Source organism: Diachasmimorpha longicaudata, chromosome 18 (assembly GCF_034640455.1).
Source record: "Diachasmimorpha longicaudata isolate KC_UGA_2023 chromosome 18, iyDiaLong2, whole genome shotgun sequence".
NCBI classification, from domain to species: Eukaryota; Metazoa; Arthropoda; class Insecta; order Hymenoptera; family Braconidae; genus Diachasmimorpha; species Diachasmimorpha longicaudata.
This window is the reverse complement of record NC_087242.1, coordinates 2,471,414-2,489,392: the sequence shown is the minus strand read 5'-3', so window position 1 is coordinate 2,489,392 and position 17,979 is coordinate 2,471,414. Positions and strand designations below refer to the sequence as shown.

The following is a 17,979-nucleotide window of genomic DNA, read 5'->3' as shown; positions in this document are numbered from 1 at the left end:
ACTCTTCTCCAGAGGGCAATATAATTTTTTCTTCCACCCTTAACCCTTGGATTTTATTTTCTTCACCTTCTCTGGTCACCAGATGTATTTTGGAAAAAAACTGGACTAAGAAAGTCCCTCGGGGACTTTCCCCTTTTTTATTATAACATAAAGAAAAGGTCCCACAGCAACAAAGAAATAAATATTTCCTTAATCCGGAAATATAAAAACTCCATAAGAGTGAATTTTCAACCTGGGGAAAACCCCAAAATCCCACATTAAAAAACCAAAAAATTCCAAAAAATCCTCTTTCACTAATTCACGTTCCCAAAATTTAAATAATAAATTTAAAAATTCAATTCTGTCGACCTCACACCCTCCAACCACTAATGAAATGAGGAAAAACTGTAGCGACTGTGATTTTCCTCCCCACCCATCGGTGATTAAAAAAAAAAATAACACAAGAATAAAAAACAAGGAAAGAGAGGGGATAGAGCGAACGCATGACGTAAATGATGAGAGCGGGCCGGCCGGTACCTTTGAAAGTGTCCTCTCGAGTTAGTCGTCGAGTGTCGATCGGTTAAAAAGGTAAACCCAAGAGGCGAGTAACAACCCCTCTCACCCCCACCTAAAAAAAAAAATTAATCACCAAAAAAACTGATATGATTAACATTTTCCCCACTAGACCAATAATTACATAACTAATAACTGAAAATTATCGAGAATTTCAAGTTTTAGATATACTAATCCAGCGGATTGTATCGCATCATCAGGAATATCTGATTGGATAAATGGGAATTGGATGAGCGTAATGATCAGACTAATCACTTGCTAATGAGAATAATTTAATTGGTAACATGAATTAATTAATACAAAATGCCTGGGCTTCTGTGGCTGAATTGGTGTTGCTTCGAATGTCACTGAACTCGTTGACTTGTTGCTTCATTACATCCACCGTTGACAGCGGTCATGAAGTAATGAGGGATAATGAGAATTTTGGGAAAAATATAAAACTGATTGGGTGATGTGCCACACGATAGTCCATCAATCAAAATTCTTCATTAATTTCAGGTGAAAATTTGTATCGATGGTATATTAGTTAATCGATATAAATTCAATCGTGAGTGATTGAGACATCGGATGCGAGATATTAAGTCTCGTTGATCAGTTGTTGCCAAATTATTAATGGCAATGTGAGGGAGATACTTGAGGAGCAAAATTTATTTTCATAAATTTACGGATATTAAATTGGAAGAAAATTTGTGGGGTACACAGGGACATTATCGTCATCGAGAGATAATGATTACAGAACAGACGTGGACCATGATGCTGGAACCAGACGTACCAAGCTGCAATGAGTGAGTAATTACTGTCGAGTTAATGGATTTTTTGTTTATGTTTATGGAGGATGGAGATGTTATTGCAGAGGTGATGAGAAATTTATGAGGGGATTGTTGTTTATGAGAGGGAAAATTATGTTGTTGAAAATTCTGGTGGATTTTCTGGTGGATTTTCTGGGGTAATTTCAAGGGTTTTCGATTTTTTGAAAATTTTAATTGGAAAATTTGCTGAGCGTTTTTTGATAAAAAATTAATGAATGAATTTGGAAAATGAATTAATTAAATGGGACTGTAGTTTTTTAAATTAAGAATTCAGGAATTTTAGGAGATTTTTTAACTTTTTTTAGACGTTAGAAAGTTTATTAGACTGAGAAATTCAAAAAATGATCTCGAGAAATTTTGATGGAAATTATGTCGATAGAGACAAGCGCATAAAAAATTTAATCAGATGTTTTTTCTATAGATTTTTGGAAAATAAACTCTTTTTATTATAAAAAAGTGCAGCGAAGCTGAAGAATTTTTTAATAGACATTAATATCTATCGAAAATTTCTTTTATATAAAAAATTAGATAAATTCCCCCCTCGCTATAGACATTTTGTTAAGAATTCCATGACGAAATTTTTTTGAGTTTTTTCCACTTTATTTCGACGTGAGAACGTCCATTAGACTGAAAATTTGGGAATTTATCGCCGGGGAATTTCGATGGAAATTCTATCTATAGAAATAAGTGCACAGAAAATCAAATTCATTTTTTTTTCTACAGCTTTTTAAAAATAAATGTTTTTTATTTAAAAAAAAGTGCAGTGAAGCTCCCCAGCTTTTTAACAGATTTGAATGTCTATCGAAAATTCCTCGACGTCAATTTTTTGAGCTTTTCTACTTCATTCCAACGTTAGAAAGTCCTCTAAACTGAGATTTCGAAAATTATCGTCCCTGAATTTCGATCGAAATTCTATCTATAGAAATAAGTTCACAAAAAATAAAATTTATTTCTTTTTTCTACAGATTTAAAAAAATAAACATTTGCTATTAAAAAAAAATGCAGCAAAGCTGAGGAATTTTCTTAATAGACGTGAACGAAATTAATTATAGAAATTTCTAACAATTTAAAAAATTCTATTGACGAGTCTCACAGCTTTAGGAAACGGTTTTTGAATAGAAAATGTCCAAGAGACCCTTTAATAGGAAAAAAAATCAGCAAAATATTTTTTTTCAATAGTTTTTTCATAAAAATAGGAATTTCAATTGTCCCATAAATTACCTGACCCCTTGAAATTTGTAATTAATATTCCAGATTACGGATAACGCCGACTAAACATTTATGGATTAAAGCGGTGAAGAAACTGACGTCGGAGAGGCTCGGTCGAGAGGGTCTGGCAGCCTGGGGTAATTTAGCGGCGGCTGCACGACCTCACGAGGATTCCGATCTACCGGATATCGAGGAGGAGGAGCCCCAGGGGGAAATAACGATAGTCGTTGCACCCCAGGAAGTTGTCCTCGAGGAGAAGCATGAGAAGGACGAGGAGCCGCCGGTTCAACCAGGTATCCAACCCCATCCTCTCGTGTAGCCCTAGATTGGTCAGTGGGTGACCCTCCATCAGTTTTATGTCAATCAAATTAATTCCTCAGATCAAATTAATTGTAAAATTAATTTATCAAATTAATTGTAAAATTAATTTATCAAATTAATTGTAAAATTAATTTATCAAATTAATTTTTGCCTTCTTGGGATGTGAACTCCAACAAACTTTTATTGAACATCTCTCAAACTCTATTAATGTTCAATAAAATTGTAATTTAGTGCGTATATTTTATTAATAAACTTTAAATAATTTTAATGAAAAAAAAAAACACATTTAAATATTAAAAATATAACTGAAGTCATTTTATAGAAAATATTTTAAAGTAATGAATAAGAAAAAACGTCTAATGATGTCATTTTTTTCTGAGGAATTTTTCGTATTGAAGATTCAAATTAATTAATTTATTTATAAACAGTTCATGTGAATTAATGAAAAGTTACAATAATTTTGAATTTATTCTAAATATTTGATTGCAGATGAAGAATTAGTTTAGATAAATTAAAACGATCTCAATAGACATTTTAACATAATGAGTGACTAAAAAAATCTAATGACATTTATCTAATGATATAATCAACATAACAATCTGATGAATTTTGTCTAGCGATATTAATCTACAGAATGTTGATGTTAAACATTTAAACACAATCGATAGAAACTAGTAAAAAACTAGGGGATCGAGTGAGAAAAAAAATATTATTTTCCATCTAATTATCATGATATTCTAATAATTCCAAGATAATCACATTAATAATCATTTTTATTGTATTTCAGATGTATTTAAGAAGGGCCTGTTGTACAAAGGGATTTTTTGTCCATCGTTAACCACCAGTTTCCACAGCCCCAGTCTAGAAAAATCTTATTTTCAATACTCGAGTCGTCAGAGGCAAAAGTCATTAATTATGTTGAATGTTGTCGATCTGGGATTGAAGGTACGTGAGCCCTTTGCAATCGATTCTCCACGATATTCAGGGGTCGACTGAAGACACGAAAAATGTTGATGATAATTTTCTCTGAAATTTTGGTATCTCCGATGGTTTTGGAGATATTTATTCGTCAGTTTTTATTAAATTAATAGGACTTTTGGACATTTACAACGAAAAGGACCTCATTAACTTCTTTCTTTCAATAAAAAAATGACAATTTACCATTTTTTTAGTGACGTATTTATCTAACAATAATAATATCACAAGAAGTTTTCCATAACGAGAAAAATTTCATGAATATTTTGGTTTTTGAATCGAATTTGTGATTTTTTTTTGTTTACTAATTTTGGAATATTGGAAATGTTTAGATGTCAATGACCTCCCGAAAATCCGGTTTTTAAATATTGTCTGTGTGTGGGTATGTATGTGCATATGTGTGATGATTTGTTGAAAAAAAATTGCTTTTTGGTATTTTACTGCGGCTGAAAGTCGGGGCAAACAGCTGAACCGACGGATAGTAGGTCGAGTTGTCAAGTTATACTAATATATCAGATGCTCGGCCAATATATTTAGTATTTTATTACTGCGCGATTTGTTTATTAATGTAATAGTTTATGAGGAGATAAATTTGGCGGAATTCACTTGGAAACATACGATCAATGAATTTAATAGAAATTAAAATAGAAAAATAATATTTATGCAAAGGGTGACTGTCATATGACAACTATCACAGACCTCCGTAGCTCTGCTACTTTTACTTTACTCTTCAGTCAAAGGAAGACAAAAATAATTATCTGGAAATCATTAAAAAAACTCATTTGTGAAATTATTTTCAAAAAAAAATCGTCTCAGACGAAAACGTCGCAAAAAAAATTTCTAACATACGAAAGTTCTACAAAAAATATTTTTAAAAATCAAACAATCAATTCTTAAATCACCCACATCATCCGGAAAATTGAAAATTCCGTCCCCGAATTTTTTCTTCTGAATTAACGTCCTAGACCCACTCCCCACTCTCTCAAACATCAATAAAAAAAAATCCAAAATTCTGAAGTCGTTGACTCGCAATAACTCAAAAACTACTCACTCCACGACAAAAACTCAAGAATACTTTTTTGTAGATTATAAAAATCCCCATAAAAAATGTCCCATACAATTTCCCTCGTAACCGACTCATCGCCGAGATAACTTCACTTTTAACTTTTAACTTCACCGATCACAACAAAAATCGCTAATGAAAATTTCCAAAAGTCACAATAAAAAATTCATTAAAAATCACTGTCCTCGTCCCCGACCTTTCAGATAGCCTTGATATCAATCTGGATATCCCGGAGAACGGAAAAGAGCAGTGGCCTGATCGAGACCCTGTCCTGGGTGTCGTGCTGCATGCTGGCAAATCTAGTTGTCTGCATCCTGGGTCTGTGGCGCTGGTTCTCTAACAATTACCTCTACTGGGCATCTATATTTACCTGGCTGTTAATAAACACTCAAGGTCAGTGCCCCCCATCATTCAACCACAAGAATTTAAGGAGCATAAAACATGATTAAACATAAAAGCCCTATCTCACTCACTCGACCCAATAACTAGACGAAAAATCCCAAAAATACGTTATCCACCGAGGAAATTACCTTGAGACTAAAATAAATGAAAATCTGGCTCGTTAGTTTCTTCATTCCATTTGTCACTATATTTTTACAATTCCAGTTGTCACTGTCTCATTTGTCAATCCTCATCGCTACGTGTTGTTCATTATCTGCGGATATTTAAATAATTATTTTTTATTTGGTTACGAAATTAGAAGATTTATGCAACTGTGAAAAAAAAAATATGTTTACAGAGATATTTTTAATTATGAGAGCAATAATTAGACGGTAGTGACACTTTTATGGAATATTTTTCGTTGCAAAATTGTTGAATTAATTGTGTGAATAAAATTGGAAAAAATTCTTTGATTTTTTTATGTCTAATGATGAAAAAATTAAATCATATGTATAATATATAATATTTAATATATAAAAGATTTATCATATGATATATAATATATAATATGCCCTCAAAAATTGACAAAAGTGTCGTATGCCTTTTTTTAAAGAGAAAAATTACGATTCCAAATGTAATTGATTTTTAAAAAAATTTTATGTAGTTTTCGATAATTGTTAAATTTGCTAAAACCGCAGATTTGCATTAATATCTCCCTATAAATCGATTTTCCAGTCGAGTTTCTTTTACATCAGTCATCCTTCAACATCAATCGATTAATCGATGGTCGAGTGTTGATCACTGGGCAGTCGATGGTCGATCACTATTCGATTGCTAGTCGATCCTCAGTCGATCATGCTAGTCGATCTTTCGATTCCCGATGATTAGTCGATTAGACATCGACTCGAACAATTGATCGATGACTTATTGATCGTTAATCGATGACCAGGTGATCAATCAATCGATAATTCAACTGCTAATCGATCCCGCTGTCCAGTGATCCTTCCAAGCCCACGTTTATTCCCGCAAAAATCCCTGAAGTCCTTCTTTTCCTTGAAAATAAATTTTAAAAAAATTGAAATTTAAAATTTAAAAATTTATTTAAATAAATTTTAAAAATCATTAATTATCTGCAGGTTTTGTTGTTGCTGGACTGAATTTCTATTCACAACAGAGGATGATGTGGTACATTCTTTTCGTTGTTTACGCACCATATGCTATGCTACCACTGCCGTTGAGGTGGTGCGTCGTCGCTGGATCTGGAACAGTCCTGACGCACATGATCATGACCATCGCGACTATTTTTTTGAATCAGAAACATGTGAGTTTGAGGGAAAAATCGTGAAAAATATGCTGAGGAAAAAATGACGAAAAACCCTTTTCCTATTGAATTGAATTGAATTAAATTTTTTAATTAAATTCGATTCGTCTGTGAGGTTTTTTCAGGCCCTTTTTGTTATTTCCCGAGGCCCCTCGTCATCCGGACAATTCACAAATTGATAAAAATAATTTTTTTCAGCTTCAAGATCTAATGTGCATCCTGCGAATGTTAACAACAAATATCCTCCTCTACGTCGCTGTCAATCTCGTGGGGATGTACACCAAGTATTTGACAGACAGGGGTCAACGTCAGGCCTTCCTCGAGACCCACAGGTCCATGGAAACCCGACAGAGGACCCAGAATGAGAATAATCGACAGGAGAAACTCTTACTTTCTGGTAACACGAGAACATTACATTCAAATTCTAAAATATATTCACGAAAATTATCTGTTTTTTTTATTTATTTTCCGCGATAAATCGACCGAAAATTGACGAGTTCTTCAATTTGATTTGTCTCAAAAATCCTACATTTTTAACACCAAAATAATCCGAAATTTCTTTCGAATTTCGAGACGATAAATATTTTTTTTAAAGAATTCGATTTTTGTTTTAGAATTTTTCAATTAATTAATTAATTTTAGCTTTCAAATATTTACGTTTTGCGGAACCGTAATTTCCGCATTTTTTCTGGTGTTCGCATTCCTCAATTTATTTTGAGAATTTTGTTAATTAAAAACTTTTTAATCTTTTCCGTTTCAAAAAGTAATTTTCACGATTTTTTAAATTTTTTTTTATTCCCCAATTTATTTTGAGGAAAAATAAATTAAGTGGAGTGAATATCTCGGGTGAATTTACCCAATAAAATCAGTTATTCGTATCGATAAAAAAGTGTATCGATCGGTCAAGCGGATGTGATGAAAGAAAAACCAAATTTCTATCGAATTTTTAATTTTCGCAAATAACGTAATTGTCACGTTTGTTATTCTTCGCGGGAGAAAATCACTGGCCCGAGAACTTCACTCATCCAAGTGTTAAAAGGGTCAATCGAGGTATTCACAGTCGATTTACTCTCCCCGTCTATCAACACCCCGTCATCCCGTGGTTTATTAATAAAACAATCGATTTTCAATTCTCAGATGAAATAACGAGATGGCTCTATTGAAGGTGGACAAAGAAATTGTGTCAAACGGAGAATTCTCATGATTTTCCTTCCGATCGGAAGCTTTATAATCACAAAATTCAAGTCAATTCAACTTTCTCCCACAACAATTAAAAATTAATAATCACAACTTATGATAAGCGTTCACCGTACGATAAAAACCTTGAAAAAAGGGAAAAAGTGATGAAAGAATTTTTTTTTAATTTGTTTGGAGGCAGTTTAGCATTTATAGTTTATTTAATGATCCACTGATTTTTTTATTTAGTTCTTCCAGACTTTGTAGCGAAGGAGATGATAAGAGACATCGCCAGGGAAACTGCGAGTGGAGGAACTTTTTCGTTCACCCCGAATCAATTCCACAGGATTTATTTACATCGGTACGAGAATGTCAGCATTTTGTTCGCGGATATTAAGGGGTTCACAGGTAATGTTTATAATTATTATGTTTATATTTATAATTATTTAAATAAAATTTGAATGAAGTTAAGGAGAACTTTTAGTGAAGTTTAATATTTATCGTCGATTCTGCGAGAAAAATCTGCGAATTTCCATTTTTTAGATAATTTAGTGAATCGAAAAATTATATTTTATCTTTTTTTTCCGATTGTTGATAAATTCTTATAATTGTTCAGAGATAGAACAATTTAAATAAGGTTTTAGTGACGTGGGGTAGAGCTTTCATTGTAGTCTAGTGTTTTTCATCGATTCTGTGAGAAAATTCGGGGAATTTCGATTTTTTAAACAATTTAGCCCATCGAAAAATTACATTTTATTGTTTTTTTCATCGATTTCTTTTCAATTGTTGCTAATGAGTAGAACTATTTTTTACAGATTTTTTGCGTTTATCCCTCGCTTCATCCCCTTCTCTCTCTCATTGGGAAATTGAATTCCCTCTAGGAAATTAAATTCTTTTATTCCGCCCGGAGAAATCTAATGGAATTTTCTATAAAATTCATTCGTTATAGCACTGAATTCTCACTATTTTAATTCGTATGAAGAAATCCAATGAAATTTTTTATCGAATTCACTGGTTTTGAAATTAAATTCTCACAAATTTATTTCGAAAAAGGAAATCCAATGGAATTTTTTATCGAATTCGCTGGTTTTTAAATCAAATCCTCACAATTTTATTCCGAAAGAGGAAATCCAATGGAATTTTCTATCGAATTCGTTCGTTAGAAAATTAAATTCTCACTATTTTATTCCGTAGAAAAAAATCCAATGGAATTTTCCCTAAAACTCTCTCGTTATAAAATTAAATTCACACAATTTTTTAAAAATTTTCGTCGGCTGATTTTTAGTTACACAAATGGGAACAACTGCTGTGACGTTGATGTTGTCCTCTCGCCAAAGTACACATCAGTCATGTCGCTGACATTAGCAAAAATGTCTCGTATCTGAAAATAAACCTCGTTAGATTTTATATATCCACAACTACTCATCTGTCTCTCTCGTGACACCCTGAGAGTGTTTTGAGTTGTAGAATTGCGGAATTTTCGCGGTTGAGGGACTGCAAGAGTCTCCCAGGTGTTACGAAATTTTTGGAGAGTATTTTGCATGCGCGAGGAATCGCGATATTTTTGCAAATGCTTGGACATTCATTATTTTTATTTTTGGCGGGATTACACATGTGGGAAAAATTCGTAGAAAAAAGTGATTTCGCTAGACGATTCAGGGGATTTCAGCTGGAAAAATATCCTATGGAAAACTCATCGATTTTTTCGATATTTAATTCCATTAAATTTTTTTTTAATGGAATTTTGTGGGGTTCGGTCACTAGAATTTTTTCATTTAATTTTCTTGATGAAACGAGAAAATTAAATAGAAAAAAAAATATTTTGACTCGAGGGAATTAAATAGAAAAGTCAAATGGTATAAATATTACGGTAACTACTCTTTTAGTAAATTAAAAAATTTTGGAAAACTACAGAAAATTTCTAAAAAAAAATCGATCCCATTTGGAATCGTATTTTTTCCTCAATTATCATTATCATTTATTTAATAACTTAATTAAATTTAATTAATTATCATTTATTTTCCCAAAAGAGATTAAAAATCAGATCTTAACACAGCGTCTTAATAAAAAATCAAAATTTCCTTTACAATCAAAACTAAAAATCGGAATTTTTGATTATTAGACCCCCGACGCTCCATCAAACCCCTAAAGAGCACCCAAATTTCAAAAATTCCATCTCCTTGTGATCCTTTCCCATCAACTTCGGTCCCATCTCACACCACAACCTGAACAACGTCTTTCCAACGCCCCTGCGAACCATCAAAAAATTCTAATTAATTATCACTTTTAATCAGCACTCGCGAGTCAATGCAGCGCACAAGAGCTCGTGAAGGTCCTCAACAGTCTCTTCGCCCGCTTTGACAAACTCTCCTCGGAGAATCATTGCTTGAGGATCAAACTTCTCGGGGACTGTTACTACTGCGTCTCGGGTCTGCCAACAGCGAGGAGCGATCATGCCCACTGCTGTGTCGAGATGGGCCTGGAGATGATCAAGGCGATCAGAGATGTTCGATATGCTCAGAAGGTATCTCCAGGCTATTTTATGATCGCCAGAGAAATCAAAAAAAATTATTTCATGATAATTCTGTTTATCATGTGCCTACAATTATGATTGTTATTTAAATATTATGAATTTTTCGAAACAGGGAAATTATAGTAATTTCCCCGGAAATTGAATTTTGATTTTCCATCGTATCTTCACTTTTCGAAATCTTTAAAATCTTTATAGTACCATTTTCCAAAGCCCCTGTGTGTGTGGGGGGGGGGGGGGGCAATTTATGTACCCAAATGTTCATTACCAATTTTTCAATAACAAATGATCAACACAGTGATTAAGGATGTGATCGATAGATCTTCACATAACTCGATGTTGATTAGATTTTGAAACAGATCTGTCCAGTGATTTTTCATTTTTTTTTTAAATCTCCAATTTTTTTTATTGATCAGGTTTTTTGTTGGAATCTGTGTTATTGGGCTCGTTGATGATGAAGATGATAATAATTTTGGTGAAGTAAACTCTCGTCTGTTTATTTATAGTAATTTAATTGTTCCAACTTCGATTTTGAGGGACAAATGAATTTCTGTTTTCGTTGAGTGTAATATTTTTATTTTGATATCACTTTTATGTAATGATTTCTATTAAATTCCCCCAACTGACCCCAATTGACCTCAACAGGTCGCACCCACTTCAGCGGATTCGTATTTTTTTTAGAAGAATTCTGGTACAAAATTTGGAAATTTTTGAAAAATAACTATTTCAATTAAATGAAAAGAGAAATAAAGTGAAAATAAATTATAAAAATCATTCAGATAATATGCGGTATATTAATATATTATTAATAATAATATATAATATATTATAATACATCATGATATATTACATCAAATATGTTATATTACACTATGTAACATATTATATGTTATATATTACATGTTAGTAATATGATTTACAATTTTTAATTTCACGAAATTGAGTTTCTAAATTCTCTCTCTCATTAATATCTTCGTTAATGGAATTAATTCACCAGGTGGATTTGGACATGAGAATTGGCATCCACAGTGGTTCGGTATTGTGCGGCGTTCTGGGCCTCCGGAAGTGGCAATTCGACGTGTGGAGTTACGACGTCACCCTCGCCAATCACTTGGAGAGCGGGGGAATCCCCGGGTATAAAAAATTCATTATTTTCCTCACTTAATTCCTGTGTTTCTCTGTGTTATTTTCAAGATGTCGAGGACTTTTTGGAGTTTTCCATGTTTCATGTGAAGGTATTCTATTTAAACCTCTGTAATTAGTCTCACAGTAGCTAATTAATTGCTTCGATGAATCCACATTAAGTCACCTGAAGACCCCAGGTATCTGCACCACGTGAATGCTGTTAGAATAGTCATAGAATTCATGTCACTGATTTTCAGAAATTGATTTCAACTAATTGAAAATTTATGATTATGAAATCAGTGATTTTATGAATTATTTGTGGTGACATCGTCTCTTATTTCTACAGGAAGAGTTCATTTTCTTACGATTTCTCCATTTGTTGTCCACACGATTCACATTTCCCGCTTCTGGGACCAGACGAGGGAACGAACTGGTTCATTTCCTCTGGTTCTCCTTCATGGGTTTCCCCGTGTTTTCTAGTATCCTGCCTCGCTCCTATCCCTTAAGTGGCCACATGTTCTAGGGCGAAATGTTAATTTTTTTGAAAAACTCATTCTCATACCACAATAATTATCTTGACTAAAACTTAACAATTTATGTTTTCCAAAATTATCATTTTACCCTACAAAATAATTGGATTATAATTTGGACTCTAATGGTGGCCTAGATGGCCACTAATTTAGGTACAAAAATCTTGAACCTTCGAGCCCCACCTCCTCACGTCCCTGCACGTTCCTGAGAATTTCATGGCCTCCATTTTGTCGAAGTCAAGTCCAAAGGTTTATTTACTTTTGTCTCCAATGAATTACTCCATCTTCAAAATATTTATGGCTAATTCCCAGTGGACCTGGACGCTCTACAACAATGTTTGAAAGAGGTTATGTTCGCCCATAACATCATCGCCATATTGGAAGGACTGGAGGTGCCGCCATTACTTCATAAATTGGTCACCAAACTCCCCAACTGACGAGTCCATTTAGCCACGATAAAATGAACCCTCTAAGCCAAGACAACTTTATTTATTTTATTACCTTTGTCTATTTCTCCTGTCTACAGTCGAGTTCACATATCAGCTGACACCCTGTCCTGCCTGAACGAGGTCTACGACGTGGAGCCAGGCAATGGTATGGACAGGGACAACTACTTGAAGGATCGGAATGTCGTGACGTATTTGATAAAACAACTTGAGCCCCTGAGGTCCAGAAGACGACCATCAGCGAAGCCAAAGGTCTGGTCTGAGGACGAGACTGGAAATAAATCTAAGAAGAGCTTTAAGCTCTCGAATCCACTGTCGTCGACGTGTAACAGCACGAATACTTCCAAGGATGAGGAGGACGTGGGGGTTGATTGGATACCAGAAATTCCATTTGAAAATGTAATTGAATTTGCATTTATATTATCAAATATTTAATTCAATCAAAGATTTATTTATTTGCTGGCTTCACTCGCCAACATCGGGAAGGGGGAGGGGGGCGACATTGAGCCGCCAGACCACCGACATTGAGCCGTCTTTCAACGTCGCCATTATTTATTGATTGATTAATTAATTAATTTATTTATTTATTTACTAACTAATGAAATTTTCTGGCTCCCCGACCCGAAAGTGCGGTCTTCCCGGCGCGATTTCGCTCCGGGAACAAGGCCTTTTGTGGCCCGCGTTACCCATATGTTTTTTCTGGCTCCCCGACCCGAAAGTGCGGTCTTCCCGAGGACTGTTGCGAGGACTGTACACAAATGTGACAGGTTCTCTGTTGGAATATAGCCTCAGTTTTCTGAGAATTAATTTTATGATTTAGTTTTACTAACATGCATCACGAACCTGAAAATATTTGATATTAATTGAGTAATTATTTGATGGATTAACGTCATTGTTTCGTTCGACTCTACTTGAATTCCAATGAATTTAAGTTCTAAACGAGAACATTTGGTTAAGTACATGATGCACCTCATGAAGTACATGATATTCCCATTGTTTGAAGAATGTAAAATGGAATTGAAATTATGTACGCGCATTAATTTAACCAATATCTGCAAGAGAATTTTCAGTCCCTGAACGACGTATAAGATTGTAACAAAGACATATCATAAAGAAAAATGAGAAAAAAAAATATTAGTAAAATTGCCTGACAATTTTACTAATATTTTTTTAGTATTTCTCGATGTGATTGTGATAAGGAGAATAATTATCAAAATAAATGAAAAAATCATATATATTTATAAATAGTCATTTTCTGGATTTCACTTTTTCTGCAGCAATTATAGGAAATTTTTTGAATGCAATTCTCACTTTTCGCCCGCCCCGACCAGCAAAACCTCGGCTTCGCCTCGGTTTTGCAAAAGTCGGGCGGGCTCCCATTGATTGTGTTACCACTTATTAAATATTAAGATATTTATGGTCTTCCGCACTTTCGGGTGGGGAGCAAGAAAAATAGTATACGACACACGGCCAGGAAGTCGGATTCACTGGCGTACGTGCTATGCGGGCCTCGGCTTCGCCTCGGCCCTCTATCACGCACGCCAGGAAATCCAACTTTCTGGCCTTGTGTCGTAATATACTATTTTTTCAGTTAAATAGTGCCAACTCCATCAGCAATCTGGAGACCGAATATCTCGAGGACGACGAGGACGACGATGGTGCTGGTGAAAAACGACCTGGTGGCTACGAAACAGCCAGCAACAGAAGAATGAGATTGGCAAACATAAACCCTTGGACCTTGCGCTACAACGACGACAGCCTCGAGTCTAAATTTGGACAGCTTCGAGAGGACATGTTCAAGTCCAACATGACCTGCTGTTTTGTCATATGGATATTCATCGCTGTTTGTCAGGCAGTAATTGTTTCAGAGTAAGACGAAACACGAGAAAAAAATCCCAAAATGAAAATTCACATGATAACTGTCTAACTATCATAATTTTGTCTCTTCAATTCAATTTTGAGAAATTTCTGAATTTTTTTTTATTTTATTGAGAGTACCCCATTGTTCCCCACCCCCAGTGCATTGTAGACCTGAATGAACCCTTTCAGGATCAAAAATAAAAGTCCAAAAGAAGGGATTTGGGCATTATGAACAAACCAAAATGGCTGCCCTTCCCTTGGGTGCCCCATAATGCCCAGGTCTCCCCTATTGGTTAACTTACCCCATATTCTCACGTCTCTGAATTGTTTTTCAGTTGCATAATCCTCTGGGGGTCCCTCCTCTTCACGTCCTTTGTGTTTATCGTCTGTTCGATCCTCGTGATGGCAGAGGAATTCAAAACCCTTCCTGAGTACCTGAAGCACGCCTCGTCAATGCTGGTCCACAATAAAATGCACAGGACGTTATTTACCTGCAGTCTGATAATGCTGATGGCGATGACATCAGTGGTGGGAGTCCTGGCATGTCCTTCGGGACGTTATCCACCCCCAGACGTGCCTAGTATCAGTGAATTACGACTGAGACCATCAAAAGTGTCTCGAGAGGTGCCAGAAGGCACAACAGTCCCCCCAGGACTGAATAACCTCATCGTCAAGTTTCTGGAGGCAGCTCTGGACGACGAACCTACCCCTGGAGACCTCAAGGAGCCTCCAGGATCGTTCAACTCGACTGTGGGAGTGGATGACAAAGACAATGGCGTCTTCAGCGACAGGGGGAGGGAAACTTTCAGATTTTATCGATATGATGCACATTCTGGCCACAAGAGGCACTACAGGAGATTCATACCCAGGCACGAGGGACACTTCAGGTCCAGGAGAGTATTGTCCAGTTTGGAGGCAGTGGGGAGCATCTCTGAAGGGGGTGGCAATGAGTGGAGGAGCTGCCTCCAACCTGAGTACATTGTTTTCACGTGGATCCTGTGCTTGATTGCTCTAGCATCAGCTTTGAAGCTCTATTATCTCGTCAAAACTGCTCTGGCTTCCATGATTGTTGTCATGTATGCAGTTCTCATTCTCTTCTGGCATGAGGAACTCTTCATGACACCTGAGGACAGCGATGAGTGAGTTTGAGACTTTTTCATTTGACTTTTGAGCTCCTGATGGGGAATAAGTTTATCATCTTCTGCTAATTTTTTGTCGTACAGTGGAAGGACATGTTCATTTCATCGAAGCAGAACATTCCTAGAGTTGAAGTTCCTTTCATTTATCGCAATAATAAAAGATTATTTATTTATAGTCCCTTAGAGTTTAGAAAAATTAATTAAGAAAAAAAGTCTTGTGATTTTTAACCCAAAAATTCTTGAAAAGTAAATAAAAAATTCTTGTCTTTCTCGAATGCTAGAGCTGCGATTCCACTCTCCGTCCAGATGCTGATACTTCTAGTCGTCTTCCTGGTTGTCGTGACGTACCACGGAAGACTCGTGGAGGTGACGTCGAGGCTGGACTTCCTGTGGAAGCAACAGGCCGAGAGAGAGCTCGGGGACATGGTCGAGTCGAAGCACAACAACATGCAGTTGCTGAAGAATATTCTTCCTGATCATGTAGCTCATCATTTCCTGACTGCTGAACGTCCCCCAGAGGTGGGTCCACCATCATCCTCTTCAAGTTGTTGTTCCCTTATTTATCATGTGGCCAATTATTTTTTAATCCTCGTTTCTTCGCAGGAATTGTACTCCCAGCAGAGGGAGAGAGTCGGAGTGATGTTCGCCAGTGTCCCCAACTTTACAGAATTCTACTCTGAGGATGTTAATAAGGGGATGGAGTGCATCAGATTGTTGAATGAAATAATCGGTGAGATGATATCCCCGATAAATAAAACTGGAGAATAATTTTTTTTTTAATTTTCAGCGGATTTTGATGAACTTCTTGATGAGCCCCCGTTCCACTGCATCGAGAAGATCAAGACTGTTGGTGCTACTTACATGGCTGCTTCTGGTCTCAACCCCCGTCAAAGTGTAATTATCACCCCTATTCATTCAGACCATCTGCCCATGATCCACAAAACAAATCTAATGTTCAATGAAATTGGAACCAATGATGGTCGAAAAAGTATTCACTAAACTAAGGCATGAAATAAAATCAATAATCAATTTCAACAATATCTGCGAATCTAAGGGAGATAGCGAAATTCTTGTCATTACATTTTTCGTAGACCTTGAGTAGCTCTACAAAAAAGGTCATGACAACAATTTCGCTATCTCTCTTAGATTCTGAGAAATTCATCAAAAACTGGTTGATAGTCACGAGTGACTCATCTCGTTTTATCACTTCGTCGATTGAATTATTGTATTCAACTTCTCCGATCCCTCAGGATCAATCGAAAGACGATAGAGACCACCTCTGCAGGCTGGTGGACTACGCAGTGGCGATGCGTCTCCGTCTGGAGGACGTGAACGTCCATTCCTTTAATAATTTTGATCTTCGAGTGGGCATCAGCTGCGGTCCCCTCGTAGGTGGGGTAATCGGTGCTCGTAAGCCAGTTTACGACATCTGGGGTAACACAGTCAACGAGGCCTCGAGGATGGACTCCACGGGGGTTATGGGGAAGATTCAGGTGCCCAAGGAAACCGCAAAGTTCTTGGAATCTCAAGGATATCAGACCCAGAAACGGGGGATGATTGAGGTCAAGGGAAAGGGTACTATGGAGACTTATTTCGTGCTGGGAAGGGATACACTTCAGCCTGAGGGGGCACCAAGGGGTCGTAGCAGCTGCAGAAGTCTAGCTGCTGTTGTTTATGGGGTTGTACAAGCGAGGAGGAAACAAATGTCATTAATCACGAGAACATAAATTGGTAATTAGTGAAGAGACTAGCGATTATTGGCGAGATAATCATTGAAGAGGAAAGAAACAAATTTTTTAACTGCAGACAGTTTTTTGGTGATATTTCGAAAATCGTGGGAGATAGCGAAAATGTTGTGGAGAACTTTTTGTCGGGCGAAAGGTGTTCTACAAAAAGTATATAAACAATTTTTTCGTTATCTCTCGTCGATCTCGAGATATTTAACAAAAACTGCGTTTAATTTTGAAAGAATGAAATGTGGTGAACTGTATCAAACTATTGGTTTCTGATAAAAATCTTGGAATCCAAGGGAAATATCACTATTTTCATGAGAATGTTTTTTGTGTAGCTAGAGCAGAGTTACAAAAAAGATTCAGTTGAAAATTTCGATATCTCCCAGGGATTCCCTGATATTTTCAAAATACTAATGTTCAAAAGTGAGAATGACTTATTGTGTTTACTACTTCCACTTCCGACATTTTGATGAAAATGTCGTAATCGAGGGGAGATAGTGAAATTTTCATTCATACCTTTTTTATAGAGAAATAAAATATCTACAAAAAATGTATCAACAAAAATTTCGCTATCTCCCCTAGATTCTGAGATATTCATCAAACTAAACAAGTTGAATATTTAGTTTCGTTAGTTTTTTGTAAATAAACTGCTAATGAATTTTCCAATCAAAAATATTAAATTTCCTTGATTGAAAAATAAATAAAACTGTACATAAATCAATTGAATAGTTAGTAACTCATAGAGTAGGACAGTTGATGAATGTAAATCGATATTTTTAAACTAAAATTAAAATAGAATGAAGTAATTA

General features: G+C 35.6%; 1 protein-coding gene and 1 long non-coding RNA gene across 6 annotated transcripts; one reads left to right on the top strand and one right to left on the bottom strand.

Moving 5' to 3' along the window:
• The first annotated feature begins 547 nt into the window (after positions 1-547).
• Positions 548-17,922, top strand: LOC135170977 (adenylyl cyclase 78C). Of its 5 annotated transcripts, none has more exons than XM_064137228.1 (17): positions 548-567; positions 1,051-1,337; positions 2,616-2,863; positions 3,679-3,836; positions 5,133-5,322; positions 6,447-6,631; positions 6,830-7,028; positions 8,057-8,215; positions 10,102-10,331; positions 11,335-11,471; positions 12,519-12,837; positions 14,030-14,307; positions 14,634-15,437; positions 15,719-15,956; positions 16,041-16,167; positions 16,225-16,331; positions 16,688-17,922. In XM_064137228.1, exons 2-17 carry the CDS (start codon positions 1,279-1,281, stop codon positions 17,162-17,164), a joined length of 3,915 nt encoding a protein of 1,304 aa, XP_063993298.1. In that variant the 5' UTR covers positions 548-567; positions 1,051-1,278; the 3' UTR covers positions 17,165-17,922. The 5 variants fall into 5 exon arrangements, with proteins under 5 accessions (XP_063993298.1, XP_063993299.1, XP_063993300.1 ...); XM_064137229.1 differs by having other exon boundaries at positions 551-580; XM_064137230.1 differs by having other exon boundaries at positions 556-580; positions 1,289-1,337.
• Positions 11,118-12,625, bottom strand: LOC135170981 (uncharacterized). The gene is made up of 3 exons (XR_010300466.1): positions 12,494-12,625; positions 11,828-12,318; positions 11,118-11,679 (listed from the first exon to the last, which is right to left on the bottom strand). It is a non-coding gene; the product is annotated as an uncharacterized LOC135170981 (long non-coding RNA).
• Positions 17,923-17,979: the final 57 nt, after the last annotated feature.

What these genes read in the sequence shown, in the direction of transcription:
- LOC135170977 (XM_064137228.1), top strand. Translation starts at nt 1,279, where the DNA reads ATGATTACAGAACAGACGTGGACCATGATGCTGGAACCAGACGTACCA. An exon ending in GGATATTAAGGGGTTCACAG is followed by an intron (nt 8,216 to 10,101) that starts GTAATGTTTATA and finishes ACTTTTAATCAG; the next exon opens with CACTCGCGAGTCAATGCAGC. An exon ending in CAGGCAGTAATTGTTTCAGA is followed by an intron (nt 14,308 to 14,633) that starts GTAAGACGAAAC and finishes ATTGTTTTTCAG; the next exon opens with TTGCATAATCCTCTGGGGGT.